This window comes from Lepidochelys kempii, chromosome 6 (assembly GCF_965140265.1).
Source record: "Lepidochelys kempii isolate rLepKem1 chromosome 6, rLepKem1.hap2, whole genome shotgun sequence".
NCBI classification, from domain to species: domain Eukaryota; kingdom Metazoa; phylum Chordata; order Testudines; family Cheloniidae; genus Lepidochelys; species Lepidochelys kempii.
Window position 1 is genome coordinate 51,757,900 of NC_133261.1, and position 16,586 is coordinate 51,774,485.

The 16,586-nt window shown below is 45.0% G+C and overlaps 1 protein-coding gene across 1 annotated transcript; it reads right to left on the reverse strand.

The window, feature by feature from the left end:
- Positions 1-957: 957 nt before the first annotated feature.
- LOC140912810 (uncharacterized) lies at positions 958-10,097 on the reverse strand. Its single transcript, XM_073347904.1, has 2 exons — positions 2,538-10,097; positions 958-1,949 (listed from the first exon to the last, which is right to left on the reverse strand). The coding sequence occupies exons 1-2, from the start codon at positions 3,055-3,057 to the stop codon at positions 1,864-1,866; spliced, it is 606 nt and encodes a 201-aa protein (XP_073204005.1). The 5' UTR covers positions 3,058-10,097; the 3' UTR covers positions 958-1,863.
- Between the last annotated feature and the right edge of the window lie 6,489 nt (positions 10,098-16,586).

A 16,586-nucleotide genomic window follows, 5' to 3' on the forward strand; every position in this document is an offset into this window, starting at 1 on the left:
CATGGGCCCTGCCAATGCATGCATCATGGTGCTAATGGGGCAGGTTCATGCTGTGGAATACCGATTCTGGGCTCGGGAAACAAGCACAGACTGGTGGGACCGCATAGTGTTGCAGATCTGGGACGATTCCCAGTGGCTGTGAAACTTTCGCATGCGTAAGGGCACTTTCATGGAACTTTGTGACTTGCTTTCCCCTGCCCTGAGGCGCATGAATACCAAGATGAGAGCAGCCCTCACAGTTGAGAAGCGAGTGGCGATAGCCCTGTGGAAGCTTGCAACGCCAGACAGCTACCGGTCAGTTGGGAATCAATTTGGAGTGGGCAAATCTACTGTGGGGGCTGCTGTGATGCAAGTAGCCCACGCAATCAAAGATCTGCTAATATCAAGGGTAGCAACCCTGGGAAATGTGCAGGTCATAGTGGATGGCTTTGCTGCAATGGGATTCCCTAACTGTGGTGGGGCTATAGACGGAACCCATATCCCTATCTTGGCACCGGAGCACCAAGCCGCCGAGTACATAAACCGCAAGGGGTACTTTTCGATAGTGCTGCAAGCTCTGGTGGATCACAAGGGACGTTTCACCAACATCAACGTGGGATGGCCGGGAAAGGTGCATGATGCTCACATCTTCAGGAACTCTGGTCTGTTTCAAAAGCTGCAGGAAGGGACATTATTCCCAGACCAGAAAATAACTGTTGGGGATGTTGAAATGCCTATATGTATCCTTGGGGACCCAGCCTACCCCTTAATGCCATGGCTCATGAAGCCGTACACAGGCAGCCTGGACAGTAGTCAGGAGCTGTTCAACTACAGGCTGAGCAAGTGCAGAATGGTGGTAGAATGTGCATTTGGACGTTTAAAGGCGCGCTGGCGCAGTTTACTGACTCGCTTAGACCTCAGCGAAACCAATATTCCCACTGTTATTACTGCTTGCTGTGTGCTCCACAATATCTGTGAGAGTAAGGGGGAGACGTTTATGGCGGGGTGGGAGGTTGAGGCAATTCGTCTGGCTGCTGGTTACGCGCAGCCAGACACCAGGGCGGTTAGAAGAGCACAGGAGGGCGCGGTACGCATCAGAGAAGCTTTGAAAACCAGTTTCATGACTGGCCAGGCTACGGTGTGAAAGTTCTGTTTGTTTCTTCTTGATGAAACCCCCTGCCCCTTGGTTCACTCTACTTCCCTGTAAGCTAACCACCCGCCCCTCCTCCCTTCAATCACCGCTTGCAGAGGCAATAAAGTCAGTGTTGCTTCACATTCATGCATTCTTTATTCATTCATCACACAAATAGGGGGATGACTATCAAGGTAGCCCAGGAGGGGTGGTGGAGGAGGGAAGGAAAATGCCACACAGCACTTTAAGCACAGCACTTTAAAAGTTTACAACTTTAAAATTTATTGAATGACAGCCTTCTTTTTTTTTGGCAATTCTCTGTGGTGGAATGGCTGGTTGGCCGGAGGCCCCCCCACCGCATCCTTGGGCGTCTGGGTGTGAAGGCTATGGAACTTGGGGAGGAGGGCGGTTGGTTACAGAGGGGCTGCAGTGGCAGTCTGTGCTCCAGCTGCCTTTGCTGCAGCTCAACCATACACTGGAGCATACTGGTTTGGTCCTGCAGCAGCCTCAGCATTGAATCCTGCCTCCTCTCATCACGCTGCCGCCACATTTGAGCTTCAGCCCAGTCTTCAGCCCGCCACTTACTCTCTTCAGCCCGCCACTTACTCTCTTCAGCCCGCCACTTACTCTCTTCAGCCCGCCACCTCTCCTCCCGGTCATTTTGTGCTTTCCTGCACTCTGACATTATTTGCCTCCACGCATTCGTCTGTGCTCTGTCAGTGTGGGAGGACAGCATGAGCTCGGAGAACATTTCATCGCGAGTGCGGTTTTTTTTTCTTTCTAAGCTTCACTAGCCTCTGGGAAGGAGAAGATCCTGTGATCATTGAAACACATGCAGCTGGTGGAGAAAAAAAAAGGGACAGCGGTATTTAAAAAGACACATTTTATAAAACAGTGGCTACACTCTTTCAGGGTAAATCTTGCTGTTAACATTACATACATAGCACATGTGCTTTCGTTACAAGGTCGCATTTTGCCTCCTCCCACCGCGTGACTACCCCCTCAACCTTCCCCCCTCCCTGTGGCTAACAGCGGGGAACATTTCTGTTTAGCCACAGGCAAACAGCCCAGCAGGAATGGGCTCCTCTGAGTGTCCCCTGAAGAAAAGCACTCTATTTCAACCAGGCGACCATGAATTATATCTCACTCTCCTGAGGATAACACAGAGAGATAAAGAACGGATGTTGTTTGAATGCCAGCAAACATACACTGCAATGCTTTGTTCTACAATGATTCCCGAGTACGTGTTACTGGCCTGGAGTGGTAAAGTGTCCTACCATGAAGGACGCAATAAGGCTGCCCTCCCCAGAAACCTTTTGCAAAGGCTTTAGGACTACATCTAGGAGAACTGCAAATGCCAGGGCAAAGTAATCCTTTCACATGCTTGCTTTTAAACCATGTATAGTATTTTAAAAGGTACACTCACCGGAGGTCCCTTCTCCGCCTGCTGGGTCCAGGAGGCAGCCTTGGGTGGGTTCGGGGGGTACTGGCTCCAGGTCTAGGGTGAGAAACAGTTCCTGGCTGTCGGGAAAACCGGTTTCTCCGCTTGCTTGCTGTGAGCTATCTACAACCTCTTCATCATCATCATCTTCTTCGTCCCCAAAACCTGCTTCCGTATTGCCTCCATCTCCATTGAAGGAGTCAAACAACACGGCTGGGGTTGTGGTGGCTGAACCCCCTAAAATGGCATGCAGCTCATCATAGAAGCGGCATGTTTGGGGCTCTGACCCAGAGTGGCTGTTCGCCTCTCTGGCTTTCTGGTAGGCTTGCCTCAGCTCCTTCAGTTTCACGCGGCACTGCTTCGGGTCCCTGTTATGGCCTCTGTCCTTCATGCCCTGGAGATTTTGACAAAGGTTTTGGCATTTCGAAAACTGGAATGGAGTTCTGATAGCACGGATTCCTCTCCCCAAACAGCGATCAGATCCCGTACCTCCCGTTCGGTCCATGCTGGAGCTCTTTTGCAATTCGGGGACTCCATCATGGTCACCTGTGCTGATGAGCTCTGTATGGTCACCTGCAGCTTGCCACGCTGGCCAAACAGGAAATGAGATTCAAAAGTTCACTGTTCTTTTCCTGTCTACCTGGCCAGTGCATCTGAGTTGAGAGTGCTGTCCAGAGCGGTCATAATGGAGCACTCTGGGATAGCTCCCAGAGGCCAATACCATCGAATTGTGTCCACAGTACCCCAAATTCGAGCCAGCAACGTCGATTTAAGCGCTAATCCACTTGTCAGGGGTGGAGTAAGGAAATCGATTTTAAGAGCCCTTTAAGTCGAAATAAAGGGCTTCATTGTGTGGACGGGTGCAGGTATACATCGATTTAACGCTGCTAAATTCGACCTAAAGTCCTAGTGTAGACCAGGGCTAAGAATGGATGTTGAGGGTGGAGACAATTGTATATGCTCCAGGGACCCTGCTTGTGATGGAGAAGGAACATCATTTAAAATTTAAGCATTTATCAAACGGATTTGCATTCTCTCTGAAAGCAGCAAGAGAGATAATTCAAGTAGACCCACCCTTATTGTGGAAGTAGAAGCTAAGAGAGTAGAGAAAGCGATAATAAAACAAAACAAGGGTGAGGCTAGGCAAGGTTGTGAACCTTTCTACCAGACTACTGTGCCTCTTGCGGGAAAATATTTGTCTTGTGTACCCCCAAGTTTCACCTCATTTAAAAACTACTTACATACAAAATCAGACCTAAAAAGTATAAAAGTGTCACAGCACACTATTACTGAAAAATTGCTTACTTTCTCGTTTTGTCTGTATGAAAATGAAGTTTGTACTGACTTCACTAGTGCTTTTTTTGTAGCCTGTTGTAAAACTAGGCAAATATCTAGCTGAGTTATACCCCCTAGAGCAGTGCTTCTCAAGCTGTCTGATGTAGGGGACCGGCAATTTCTTTTTCCAATGTGCACACAGGCCGGCAGCCGAAGGCTTGCGGACCGGCACCGGTCTGCGGACCACCACTTTGAGTGGAACTGCCCAAAAAGACCTCTGTGTACTCCCAGGGGTACACATACTCCTGGTTGATACCCGCTGGGCTAGAGCCTTTGGAAATGGAGTTAGATAGAGTAAAGATTTTTGCAAAAAGAAATCTAGCCAAGTGTAAATAAAAGTGGGAGAACAAATATGCAGAACCAAAAGAGAGCTCTGAAATGAAGACAGACAGGATTGTTGTAAGATAAATGTAACCCTTCTGCCCGTCAGAGTTGGCAGCAACAAGGGCTGGGTTCAGTATCTAGGGGTTCCATTCCAATACACAATGCAAAACCGGCTCGAGCTCCCACCCAGTGACCTGGGACAACTATATACCACCCCTACTGGGCGCCTCCAAGAGGCAATACTTCCCCTCTCGCAAGCACAGAGTCTGAGTGTAGCAAAAGCCTTTTAATAACAGAGAGAAACAATGTGGCATTATGTTGGCTTTGGTCTAGCACTTCTGTTCTGCCCGGCTGCCCTGTCGTGGCCCATCTCATAAGGGGTGCCTACCAATTCCCTCACAGGGAGCAAAAGGTTTCTATGCACCGTCTTTATTTGCCCTGGACCCTCTTCAGGTTTGATCTTGTAGACCGGCAAATCTCCCAGTTTTTCCATCACCAGGTAAGGTATTGCCTTCCATGTGTCAGCTATCTTGTGTTTGCCAGCAATACCCAAATTTCGCAGCAGGACTCTGTCTCCCGGCTGGAGCGCCTGCTAACGCACTCTAGCATCATATCGATGTTTGTTGCGGTCTGCGTTCTTCCAAGCCGCAGAGGTAGCTAAGTGATAAGCATCCCGCAGCTTTTCTCTTAGTCGGGATACATATTGCTGATTAGTTTCATAGCTATTGCCATCCTCTGATACACCAAAGCACAAGTCTATGGGTAATCTTGGTTTTCGCCCAAACATCAAGAAATATGGGGTGACTCCCGTAGCATCGTTCTTTGTGGCATTGTAGGCATGCACCAGAAGTGCGACATGTTGGCTCCAGGTTGCCTTCTGCTCCGGTCGCAAAGTTCCCAACGTATCTAATAGGGTTCGGTTGAACCTCTCTGCTTGAGGATCACCTTGCAGGTGATAAGGCATTGTCCTAGACTTTTTAATTCCTGCTATCTTCAGCACTTCCTTCAGAAGGTGACTCTCAAAATCCTGCCCCTGATCAGAGTGTATCCGAGCTGGGAATCCATAGACTGAGAAATATTTGTCCCACAATACTCAAGCGACGGTGGTGGCCCTCTGATCACGTGTGGGATATGCCTGCGCATACCGTGTAAAATGATCAGTCACTACTAGAATGTTCCCAACATTCCTCTTGTCTACCTCTAAAGACAAGAAATCAATGCATACCAGTTCCAAAGGTTTGTTGCTGGTGATGTTCTTGAGATATGCAGCCCTCGTGGGCAGAGTTTTCCTTTGAACACATCGAGCACAAGTCTCACATTTCCTGCGAACATCTTCAGCCATCCGGGCCAATAGAACCTACTACGAATAAGTTCCAGGGTCCTCTCCATCCCTAAATGTCCAAAGTCATCATGCAGGGCCCTCGTGGCCAGGGCTCTGTACTCTTTTGGCAGCACTAGTTGTGCTCGTTGCTTTTGAAAAAGGGTCGGTGGTCATTCGGTGTAGCACTCCCTGAATCAGTTTTAGTTTGGTCCATTCTCTCAATAGTAGTTTACCCTCTGGGTTAGGTGGGACAACCGCAGCTGGGTTTCGCCCCTCCCTTTTGGCAAGTAGTGTATCACGAATGTCAATATCTTGCAGCTGGGCTTCTTGCCAGTCAGCCGCATTGAGCATGGGCAAGGGAGATTGGTCCAATGCAATATAGTTCACTGAAGCAGAAGGCACGCATTCAGGGGGCAGGCCCAAAGCTTCTGCAACACATCCATGAAGGCTCTCACGGGCCTCTGGCTCTCGGCGACTCACACTGCAAATAGCTCTTGCTCCATCTGTGGGTATCACAGCAACTTCTGGTGCCTGTGGACGCCTGGACAATGCATCTGCATCTACATTGCTTCTCCCTGATCGATATTGAATGCTGAACTCATAGCTAGCCAAGGCGGCCACCCATCTCTGCCCTGTAGCATCCAGCTTAGCACTTGTTAACACATAAGTCAGTGGATTGTTGTCTGTCCACACCTGAAACTGAGCACCATACAAGTAGTCTCGAAATTTCTCAGTGATGGCCCATTTCAAGGCCAAGAATTCCAGCTTGTGGGTGGGATAGCGAGTTTCACTATCAGACAATCCTCAGCTGGCAAAGGCTACAGGTTTACGTTTGCCTTCCACTTCCTGGTACAGGACTGCTCCCAGACCCTCCAAACTGGCATCAGTATGCAGGATAAACAGTTTGCTTGGGTCAGCAAAGACTAGGACTGGAGCATGAGTTAGGCAAGTAATGATTTCTCAGAAAGCCCTTTCACATCTCTCATTCCACCGTGGCCCAAATGGTTCGAAGGGGCCATAGTGTCTCTGCATAGGAGGCTTTGGGGACCTCCCCTTATTCTTCATTTTAGATTTGTTCTTGCTGGCCTGGTATCCCCTGGTAAGATCATTCAGAGGCTTTACAATCATAGCATAGTTTTTCACAAATCTGCGGTAGTAGCCACTAAATCCAAAAAAGGTCTTGAGTTCTCTGTAGTTACTTGGACATGGCCATGTAGTGAGTGCTTCTATTTTATCAGGATCAGTACTCACACCTTCTTGGGACACGATGTGACCCACTTACTTCACTGAGGTTCTGCAGAACTGGCATTTGTCAATTGAAAGCTTCAGACCATAATCCTCCAACCTATCAAGCTCTTTAAGAAGTCTTTCTTCATGCTCCTCTAAGGTTCTTCCAAACACAATCAGGTCGTCCAAATAAACTAACACTAACAGTAAATTCATGTCTCCCACAACTTTCTCCATGAGACGTTGAAATGTGGCAGGTGCTCCAGAAATCCCTTGGGGGATACGTTCGAACTGATAAAACCCTAATGGGCAGATGAAGGCTGTCTTCTCCTTATCTTCTTCTCCCAGAGGGATCTGGTAGTATCCACTTCGAAGATCCAACACAGAGAACCACTGGCTTCCCAGCAAACAGTCTAAGGCATCTTGGACTCGAGGCATAGTGTACTGGTCAACCACAGTACCGGCTGTTTAGGGTGAGGAGTCAATACACTTTCGGATTTTCCCATTCTTTTTACGGACCACCACAATGGGTGAGGCATATGTGCTGCGGGATTCTGTAATGATGCCAGCTCCTGAAGATGATGTCACACATCTGCCATCTCAGAAAGAGCAATCTTCCTAGATCTCTCCCTGAAAGGTCGAGAGTCATGTAGTCTGATATTGTGCTCTACTCCTTTTGCACATCCCACTCATGCAGTGAGAACACTTTGGATCTTTCACAAAGTTTCTTCCTCAGGCGATCTTTCCACTCCTCGGACTCTGGTGAATCTCCAAAGTCAAACTTTGCTGGGTCTATTGTCAGAACTTGAGTTTCACACTGGGGTTTTACAATCGACTCAAGCTCAAAGAGGTCTGCTATCTTTTGACCTTGCTTCACAACAACATCATGACTCATTTCGTTAGCAATCAGTATAGTCACCCTTTCTTGAGCTTCAGCAGGTAGGATTATGACTCCACTGGGGACCAGCACTCCTTCAGGGAGCTCTCCTCCCATCAGCTGCTCTATCATTGCTAACGTCCCTTTACTGCCTTTCAGCCAGGTACTCATGAAAAGCACTTCTTGCTCTGTCCTTGCAGGCACTACTAAGGGGGTCGTGCCCGCATACTTCAGTGCCCCAATCGGTAGCTCAGATGTGTCTCTTTTAGTGCTCTCAATTTTCCTGTAGGCTTCAGCACAAAGCATATGGGTCATCAGGGTATTCAGGTATTGGTCCCCAGCCTGCCTTCTGCAGTAATCCGCGAGTACCTTGAAGAGACTGGAGTTGGTCCCTATCAGCACAGATACATCAGAGGTCCCTTTAGGGTCAGGGCATATTAAGGCTGCTGTGTCTACCTCTTCTCTTACCCCAGCAACCTCCTCTGGGAATTCCAGGTGCACTATGACATATCCTTGGTAGGGGTATTCATCCATGCCGAGGCCACACAGAACAGGGCCAGTTAGTGGCTGTATAGACAGGTGCCTGAGCATCTGTTGGTAGAATGACTGAAATATAATAGTCACTTGAGATAGTGAAATATAATAGTCACTTGTCAAGCACTGCTTTACACTCCACCCCTTCAATCCTCACCATGACCTTTGCTCGAGGCCCTATCAGTCCTGTGGGGATCACAGCTGGACAGTCTTTTCTGGGGGAATCTTCAAATCCTGCAGGCCTGGGTGGTCCCCGTCCCCAGACCCTCTGGCAGCTCCCGGATCTCTCCCAACTGATCCTCAGCTTTCCATACACTAAGGAGGGGTTTTCTTCATTACGGCACTTGGCAGCACTGTGTCCATCCTGACCACATCGGTAGCAGAAGAATTGTCCTTTCCCCCTTCACCTGGGTGGGATGGTAGCTCTAAGTGCGGGCTTCTCAATCGCCACAGTTTGAGGTTCCTTATTCCTGGAAGTCTTAACTCGGTCAGTGGTGCTTTGCAGCTCAGATATCCGTTCCGTCAGGACCTGCATTTGTTGGGCAAGTTCCTCTCTGGTGCTTGCCATCAGTACACTGGCTGTTTGCAGTGTTGTTGTGCTGGCTGGCTCCGATGTTTGGGCTTCCCAAAACTCACTGGCAGGCTGCCTTTCTTCCTCCTCTCTGACCTCTTTTATCAGCTGGGAGTAACTTGGGGGATGTTCCTGTCATTCTCTTAGCTGGAGATGAAGTAGAATCGGGTTCTGATACTGAGTTCCTCTTACAATTTGAGCCAGTCTGGTCTGATCCATCTGCTCAGCAGTCACTGCTCCCCTCATGACAGCTCTCTGAAGCAGTCTCTCCAGTCTCTGTATGTAGGCTGAAGCCTTCTCGCCCCTTTGCTGTCGGGAATTAAGGAACTTACAGTAGCTGTCTTCAGGGCCCTCTACGCTCCCAAAGGTGTGTTCAAGGGCCTCTAGGCAGTCCTTCACACTGCCCCAGGGTCAATGAGCTTCAGGGTGCAAATCACATCTAATGCTGGGCCTCCAAGGCTCTCTATTAGGCATCTTCGCTTTTCTGCATCTGGTACGGCCCACTTTTGCAGCATTTCAGTGGTATGCTCTAACCAGGGTTCAAACTCCTCTTCCCCAGCAAATAACCTTAACTTATGACAAGAGTTGTTACCAAAATAAAATAAAATATAAGCATGCACTCCAAACTCTCAACCTATTAGACTGGGCAGCAACTAGATTAAGCAGTTTTTCTCACCCCACTGGATATTGTAGTCCTTAATACACAGGTTTGTTGCTTAAAGCTGGGCCAATCTCCTGTGTTGCAATCTTGTCTTCTTCTCAGGGTCTTGGTTGCTTGAACCATGGGTATCTGACATTCTGTACCTTGGGGTCCAATATGTGTCCACTCTGCCTGTTTTATACTCTCAGTCCATGTACTTGTAGAACACAAGTCCAGGCATGTCTGGAGGGCATTGCTGAGTCTCTCCAAGCAAGGCTGAGCAATTCCCCTGGTGTGGCCTCATGCAGGTGAGTCATTGAATTGTAGCTCCCTTGCTGGACAATGGCCGTTGATGGGCTATTTGACACCCCGCCCAGGCATTGGTTACTTTCCTTGATGTTGCCTCTGGGGAGCTAATATCTGGCTGCTTCCCCAACTTACAGCATGCTTTAGTGACCACCATACAACACAATTTTCATAACTTCATATGTATTAATGATATACATATGGATAGAGAAATTACTTTGAGCAGATCATAACCTTTCCCCTGATACCTTAAAAGGCATGATTTACATGTGAGAGCATGATTATATGAATATGAAGAATAGGGGGGTTGTAATACACTCCCCCAAGGTACAGAATGTCACAGCAACCCAGTATCTACCGCAAAGAAAATGTAGAAATAACAGTAATCGCACAAACCCTAACCCTGCCCCTTGCCCCAACCCTTCTCTGAGGCCCGGCCTCTGCCCTGCCCATTCTCCAAGGCCCCACCCTGCTCACTCCATCCTCCCTCCTTCTGTCACTCGCTCTCCCTCACCCTGGACTCTGGGCACTAGGTTGCACTACCCTGCTTGCGAGGGTGATTGTATAGACTCCAGCCACTAGGCCACACTACCCTGTGAGAGGAATTGTATATACTCTGGCCATTAGGCCTCACTGCTCCAATGCGGGGAGCGATTTATATGGACCCTGGCCATTGGGCCACACTGCCCTGACGCTTGGGGTGAGTTACATGGACTCCGGCCGCTAGGCCGCACTACCCCAACCAAGGAGTGATTGTGTGGAGGGAGGCCATTAGGCCGCAGCTGGCCGCCCACAGAAGAGATGGGCGCGTGAACTTGTGAGTGGCAAGGTTCTGACACCCCATCCCACCCCTGCCACAAAGGAATGGTGTGGTGCCAGGCCCGCCACAGGGGGATATGATAGAGGTCTATAAAATCATGACTGGTGTGGAGAAAGTAAATAAGGAAGTGTTATTTACTCCTCATAACACAAGAATTAGGGGTCATCAAATGAAATTAATAAGCAGCAGATTTAAAACAAACAAAAGGAAGTATTTCTTCACACAAATGTACAGTCAGCCGGTGGAACTCTTTGCCAAAGGATGTTATGAAGAGTTCAAAACAGAACTAGATAAGTTCCTGGAGGATAGATCCATCAATGGCTATTAGCTAGGATGGGCAGGAATGCAAAACCATGCTCTGAAGTGTCCCTAGCCTCTGTTCGCCAGAAACTGGGAATGGGCGACAGGAATGGATCTCATGATGATTACCTGTTCTTTTCATTCCCTCTGAAGCCCCTGGCATTGACCACTGTTGGAAGACAGGATGCTGGGCTAGATGGACCATTGGTCTGACCCAGTATGGCTGTTCTTAAATGGCTCTAAGGCCAGATGGTTCAAATGGGGAAGTGTGCGGTGTATGTGGCTATATTACACTTCAGTTTTCTGTGTGGTATACTTTTAAATGTAAAATGAATCCCTGTTAGTGTTGTGAGGCAGTGTAAAATGGCTATCACACAGCAAAAGCTTCCTCTCATGGAGATCCTGGCAGCCACATCCAGGTCACCAGGTTCAGCCAAATTCAGAGAGACATGAAGATATAAACATGAAGTGGGATTATATTGTAGGGCTTACCTGAGGGTTAATTTACATAAACAACCCAGATCCACAGTAGACACTATACCAACTGTTGTGTCAGCCCAAAGTAGACTGCATACAGTGTCTCTAAACCTCTGAGTAGTTCAGGCCAGAGCCCAATAGACAGAGGATCGCTCAGCCCAGGCAGATTTTGCTCCTCCCTGGAACCAAGGGCTCCTTCTGTAGCCCAAACTATTGCATTTTAAAGACCTGCTTTGCTAATGAGGCCCAGCTGTCAGTTCCTGCCTTCAGACCTGATTTTGGGGGTACAGAGCAAGAATAAGAAACCAAGTATTTTTTCTCCTTCATTAAGAAAGTAAGTAACTCCTTCCTCTCGGAGGGGAGAAGGTGCACCTCACAGGGCAGAAGGTGGAATTCCTACTATGGGAGTTAATAAGAGCATTCCTGTTTCCACTGGTCTGGCATCACAAGATTTGAACTAGAATCCCTTCTATTTGGCTTTTCTTTGCTGGGAGCAGACAATGCACTTAAAGCAGATCGTTTCTGCTCCAGGCACTGTGCTTATTAAGGGTGAGGAAAACTGTTTACATTTTAAAAAGTTATATCATGGAATTACATTCACTCTGGAAGCAGGAAGATAATAAAAATCAAGTGAGGGTAGGGCCTTGGAACAGAGGCTGATGATGCCATGACTTTTCTAAATGGAAATCCAGCCACATTTCCTCCTTTTGGAGCAAAAAAATTATGCAGAAGCAGAAAACAGCTGTAAGAAGGATGAAAGGCAGGGTTGTTCCAAGAGAAGCAAGATAATTTAGAGGCTTTATGGCATATTTTATAGATATCATCTAAATTTCCTTGAAGTCCAATATGCTCCTTGTATTGCTAAATGGGAACTAATGAAATGACTGCTAATTAACACAATAGCAACAATTAACAAAAAGTGATGTTACCTGAATCAGTATGATTTGAAACCAGAGTATTCAGCATCAAAGAGGAAAAAATTAGATTAGGAACTAATAAAGAACAGAGGGAGTATCTGGTTCAGAAAGTCAATGATTCATATAATGTAGGGATGAAAAACACCCATGAATCATCTAGTGTGTTGTCTCTTTCATGGTAGTATTGTTCCCTACTGTAAATTGTTAGTTTACCCAGACAAAAGGGTTAGTCTGAAGCCTGAAATTAGATTAGTAACCCTCATCATTTCCTAATGAAGTGGCCCTTTCCCAGCACAGCTAACAGCTCTGGAAACACTAATTGATTGTATGTAGCCTCCACTCCCAGATAGACTGCCTTGTGAATTACTTAAGGTTTCTCATTTCCCAACATAGGATTCTTTCCTAACTGTAACAAGCATTCTGGTAAATAACCATACTTATCTCAGAGTTTTGTTTATTTTTGTCCTTTTTTAGTAATCAAAAATCACCATCATCACTCACGTTCTGAGTGATCAGATAAATTCCAGAATATCTTAATAGCTGGAATCATTTTGATCAAATGAAACTAAAACCAAACTGTTCTATGTTCTACAAGGAATAATATGGTGTCTTCATCTACCTATAGTTATGGCAGCAAAGCAGAAGTATACTGGTCACCATGGGAGACTCTGGATACCACAGACCAAGGATCTCAGGAATAGAAATGTCTTTGGTAATTGACTCCCCTCTTCCCCAAGGCAAGTAGGATAGTACACCCCTAAGGAAGCAGGGGAAGATTTGATATTACCGAGTACAGATTAAGAGGGAACCCAAATATAGTTAAAGCACCAAGGTCTATCCCCATCACTTAGTGATCCAGTACAGTAGGCAGCAAAATCAAGGCTGTGTCAAAAGCCTTTTTTCCATGTACAGAAAGAGCATTTTTCATGCAATATAGTATATGTTTTATTAGCGGCAATAGTAATAAAATATTGGCAGTTATAAATGTTGCACAAAGAAGGTCTACAAGTCTATTTCTGAAACATCCACATTTGGAAGCCCAAAGAGTTAGTTGCATTTGCTGAATCTGTTTCCAAGCAGAAACTAATTAAAGCATATCCATACTGGAAATTTTGCTAGGTGTGCCCTTTTAAACTCAACTGTTTTTTAGACAAAAATATCAGGCTAAGGCCAGAAAGTTGCATACAACTCTGAATATACAAAGTTTTCTGTGCAAAGGACCTGCTCAGCTCAAATCTTTATTATGAAAGCCACCATAAGCAGAATATAAAATATACACAAGATGCTGTAGCAGCAACTACATGTACCTGCATGCTCATAGAACTCTATAGAAAGGCAGGGCATTCCTTACTTAAAATGCACCCTCAATTTAATTTTTACTGGCTTCATAATTCATTTGCAAAACATAGCTAAACATATTTCAGCAAGAACTAGGATTTCAACTATATTAATAAGATCATAAGAAATTTTACTTCTAAACAACAGCAGGAGAATTCACTGGCTGAAGGATAATAAAACATATTGGAGAAGAGAGAAAAACATAATTGCAAATTCATAGAACATCAAGAAATTACAATTTTCTAGCATTTAATATGTATTTTTCCATGTTTTTTCCATATACAGCTTTTTCTAAAAGATGGTATTTTCCTCCAAATTTGGCATCACAGAATGTTCTACCTCTCTCTGACTGATAACACACAATGTGCCCCTTTTTCCAGACACCTGCTGACAGTAATTTATCCGAGAGAGAGCACTTTGTGAAGCAGGATTTATAAATCAGAGGGCAACACTCCACCACCCCATAGTTAGAGAACTGGGAAAATATTTAGCAATACCAACAGAAAAAAAAATATGTTTATCTTTTTATCTCCAGATTAAAAGCAGAGCATCCAGATCATGGTCATCACAGTCGCAATGCTGAAGGTTGTTTTACTAACCACTGTGACTGGACTCTTGTTGCAAAAGTCCTTTTGACAGCAGTGGAAATCAAAGTTGTCAGCACCAAAATCATCAGCAATCTCATTCATGTTGCATCGGGAGTGTTTCCAGCAGGCATAGGTTTTCAAATCAGCTTTTTTAAAAAAAAAAAAAAAGTAAAAAGGAGAGTTAGAAGCAGAATACCATACTGTCTGTTTCTCTGTAGAAAGAAGCAGAATCACTGCCCTGGTCTGAACATGCCCAGTTCTTGTCATTCAAACTACTTTCAACGTGTTCTAGCATTCTTCTCTGAACACACACTATCAACATGCTGGTGGGAACACAATATGTGAGGCGATGACATGTGTGTCGTCAGCTCAGTATTAAATTGAGATATAACTCAAGTATTCCCTCTAACTTAATGTCTACACACAAATATTGAGCTCAACTGAAATAGTGCTTTAAACTCGAGCTAGTTGGCCCATCAGGGATTTGGTTTGAATCTCAAGTGTTACTGTTTCTCAAGCTAATAATGCAGTGGGGATGCAGTTATGGCCAACAGCTTGAGTTAGCACAACTCATAAGCTACACAGAGTGATTGGGTTAGCAGCTGAAGTGTTCATTCCAGGTTTCTCTTTGAAAGAACTATTCATTGCTGGATAATGCCCAGTTTGTGCTCAGTTCTCATCACAGAGTCTACAGTTCAATGAAAACACTACATAGAATAGTCTCCTTTTCTAGTTGTGCCAGTGAAGTTTCCTTCATGCTCATGGATTCACGAGCTTGCAGCTTCAATACATTTTGACAGTGACAGAACTGGGGGCATTTAAAGATCCCCCATTATCACAAGACACCATAGTCAGTCCCTATTTTGGAAATGAAGAATGAAATGGGGGTGAGGAAGAGGGAGTGTGTGTGGTGGAATCTAAAGATAGTAGAAACATATTTAAGTTTGGCAGTCATTTATTTTACAAAAGGAGTTAGGTGTTGTCTACATGAGAAAGTTGCACTAATTTAAAAAAGTGAGATGTTCAACTGATGCAAAAGGATACATGGAAACTCTGTATAGTATTGATTTAAGAATGGCTTATTTCAATTTTAGTTTTCTTAAATGAATACAAGAGTTTCCACACAGTCTTTTGAATCAGTTTAACTGAATCAATTTAAAATCTCACTTTCAGTTAAAATAATGCAACTCTCTCATGTAGACAAGCCCTAAGTTAAAGGCTCCATTTACAGCTCACCATATGATCTCCCAGCCATTCTTGTAGGAATCCCAACCTACAAATTGCAAGAGGCAAAGCTACCGTTTGGTTTGGGCAGTGTGTGATCTCTGACAAGGTAGGTTGTTTACCCCAACAATTCTGTCCCTTTAAAAAGTTAGGCGTGGAATAAATCCACGTCCAAAAGAAACTTCTAGTCACTGGCTTCCTTTAGTTTATGCTTAAAGAAATAACAAAACTCCAGGTTAGCTTGCTTCAATCAAGCCCACAGTGATAGCTCACTTACTGAGTATATAGTTTTATACAGTCTGGCCAGCTGCTTCAGTTCTGCGCTTCTTTCTCAGAAAGAACATTCTCTCTCAACAGTCCTCTCTCTTCTGAAGGAATATCATTTATAAGAGCTCAAATCCATGCCAACTGAACCACTTACTGCTTCTCAGTGCCTCTTAGCATTTCCTTACTACCAGGAAGTATAAGCCATATAATGGAAAATATATGATTAAGACCAGAAAACAGATTTTTCTCCTATGAGGTTTCCTACAGTTCCTCATTCCTTGATATTTCTTTGCTGATTCTTAGAAAAGGTGAAGAATAAGTGCAATGTTTATGTCATCCACACTTGGCATTCAACACATGGAAAAACCTTGTTTCTCCAGGCAGATTCATGTTTTCAGGTCAATAACTCCTATGATAGATTATATATATTTGGCTTTTTACTATTCTGCAATAATAAAGCATGCACCCAATGTTCTGGGTGCTCATGACAATTTTTGAAAGAGATAAGTGGATATGACATTCTGGGGTCAGAAAAATTGGTTCATTTTTTGAAATATGCTTTGATTGTTCTGAATTTTTCAACCATAAGTTTATTTTAAGTGAAGTATATTTATGCTGAGAACAAATTATGTGAAGTGCACTTTATCCACTACAGTCTTATGCTGCCTTGCTGTTAATTCATTCACTTGGACTACTTCAATTTGACTTTTTTATGTACCTGGATATATGACAAATGTTGTATATCAGATACACAAACCACTAGTTATCTTCATCAGGTGCTCAAAAAAACAAAGTGTACTGATGATCATTCTCAGCATGTAATTCAAATGGACTACATTAACAAACCTGAACTATATTAACAAACCGGAGTTTGACATTTCCAGACTGGAAATGCACAGACTTTGAATGAGTTAATTTTTCTGTATTTATTTTATTCTGTGGGATAGTATACATACCAAACCTGATCTG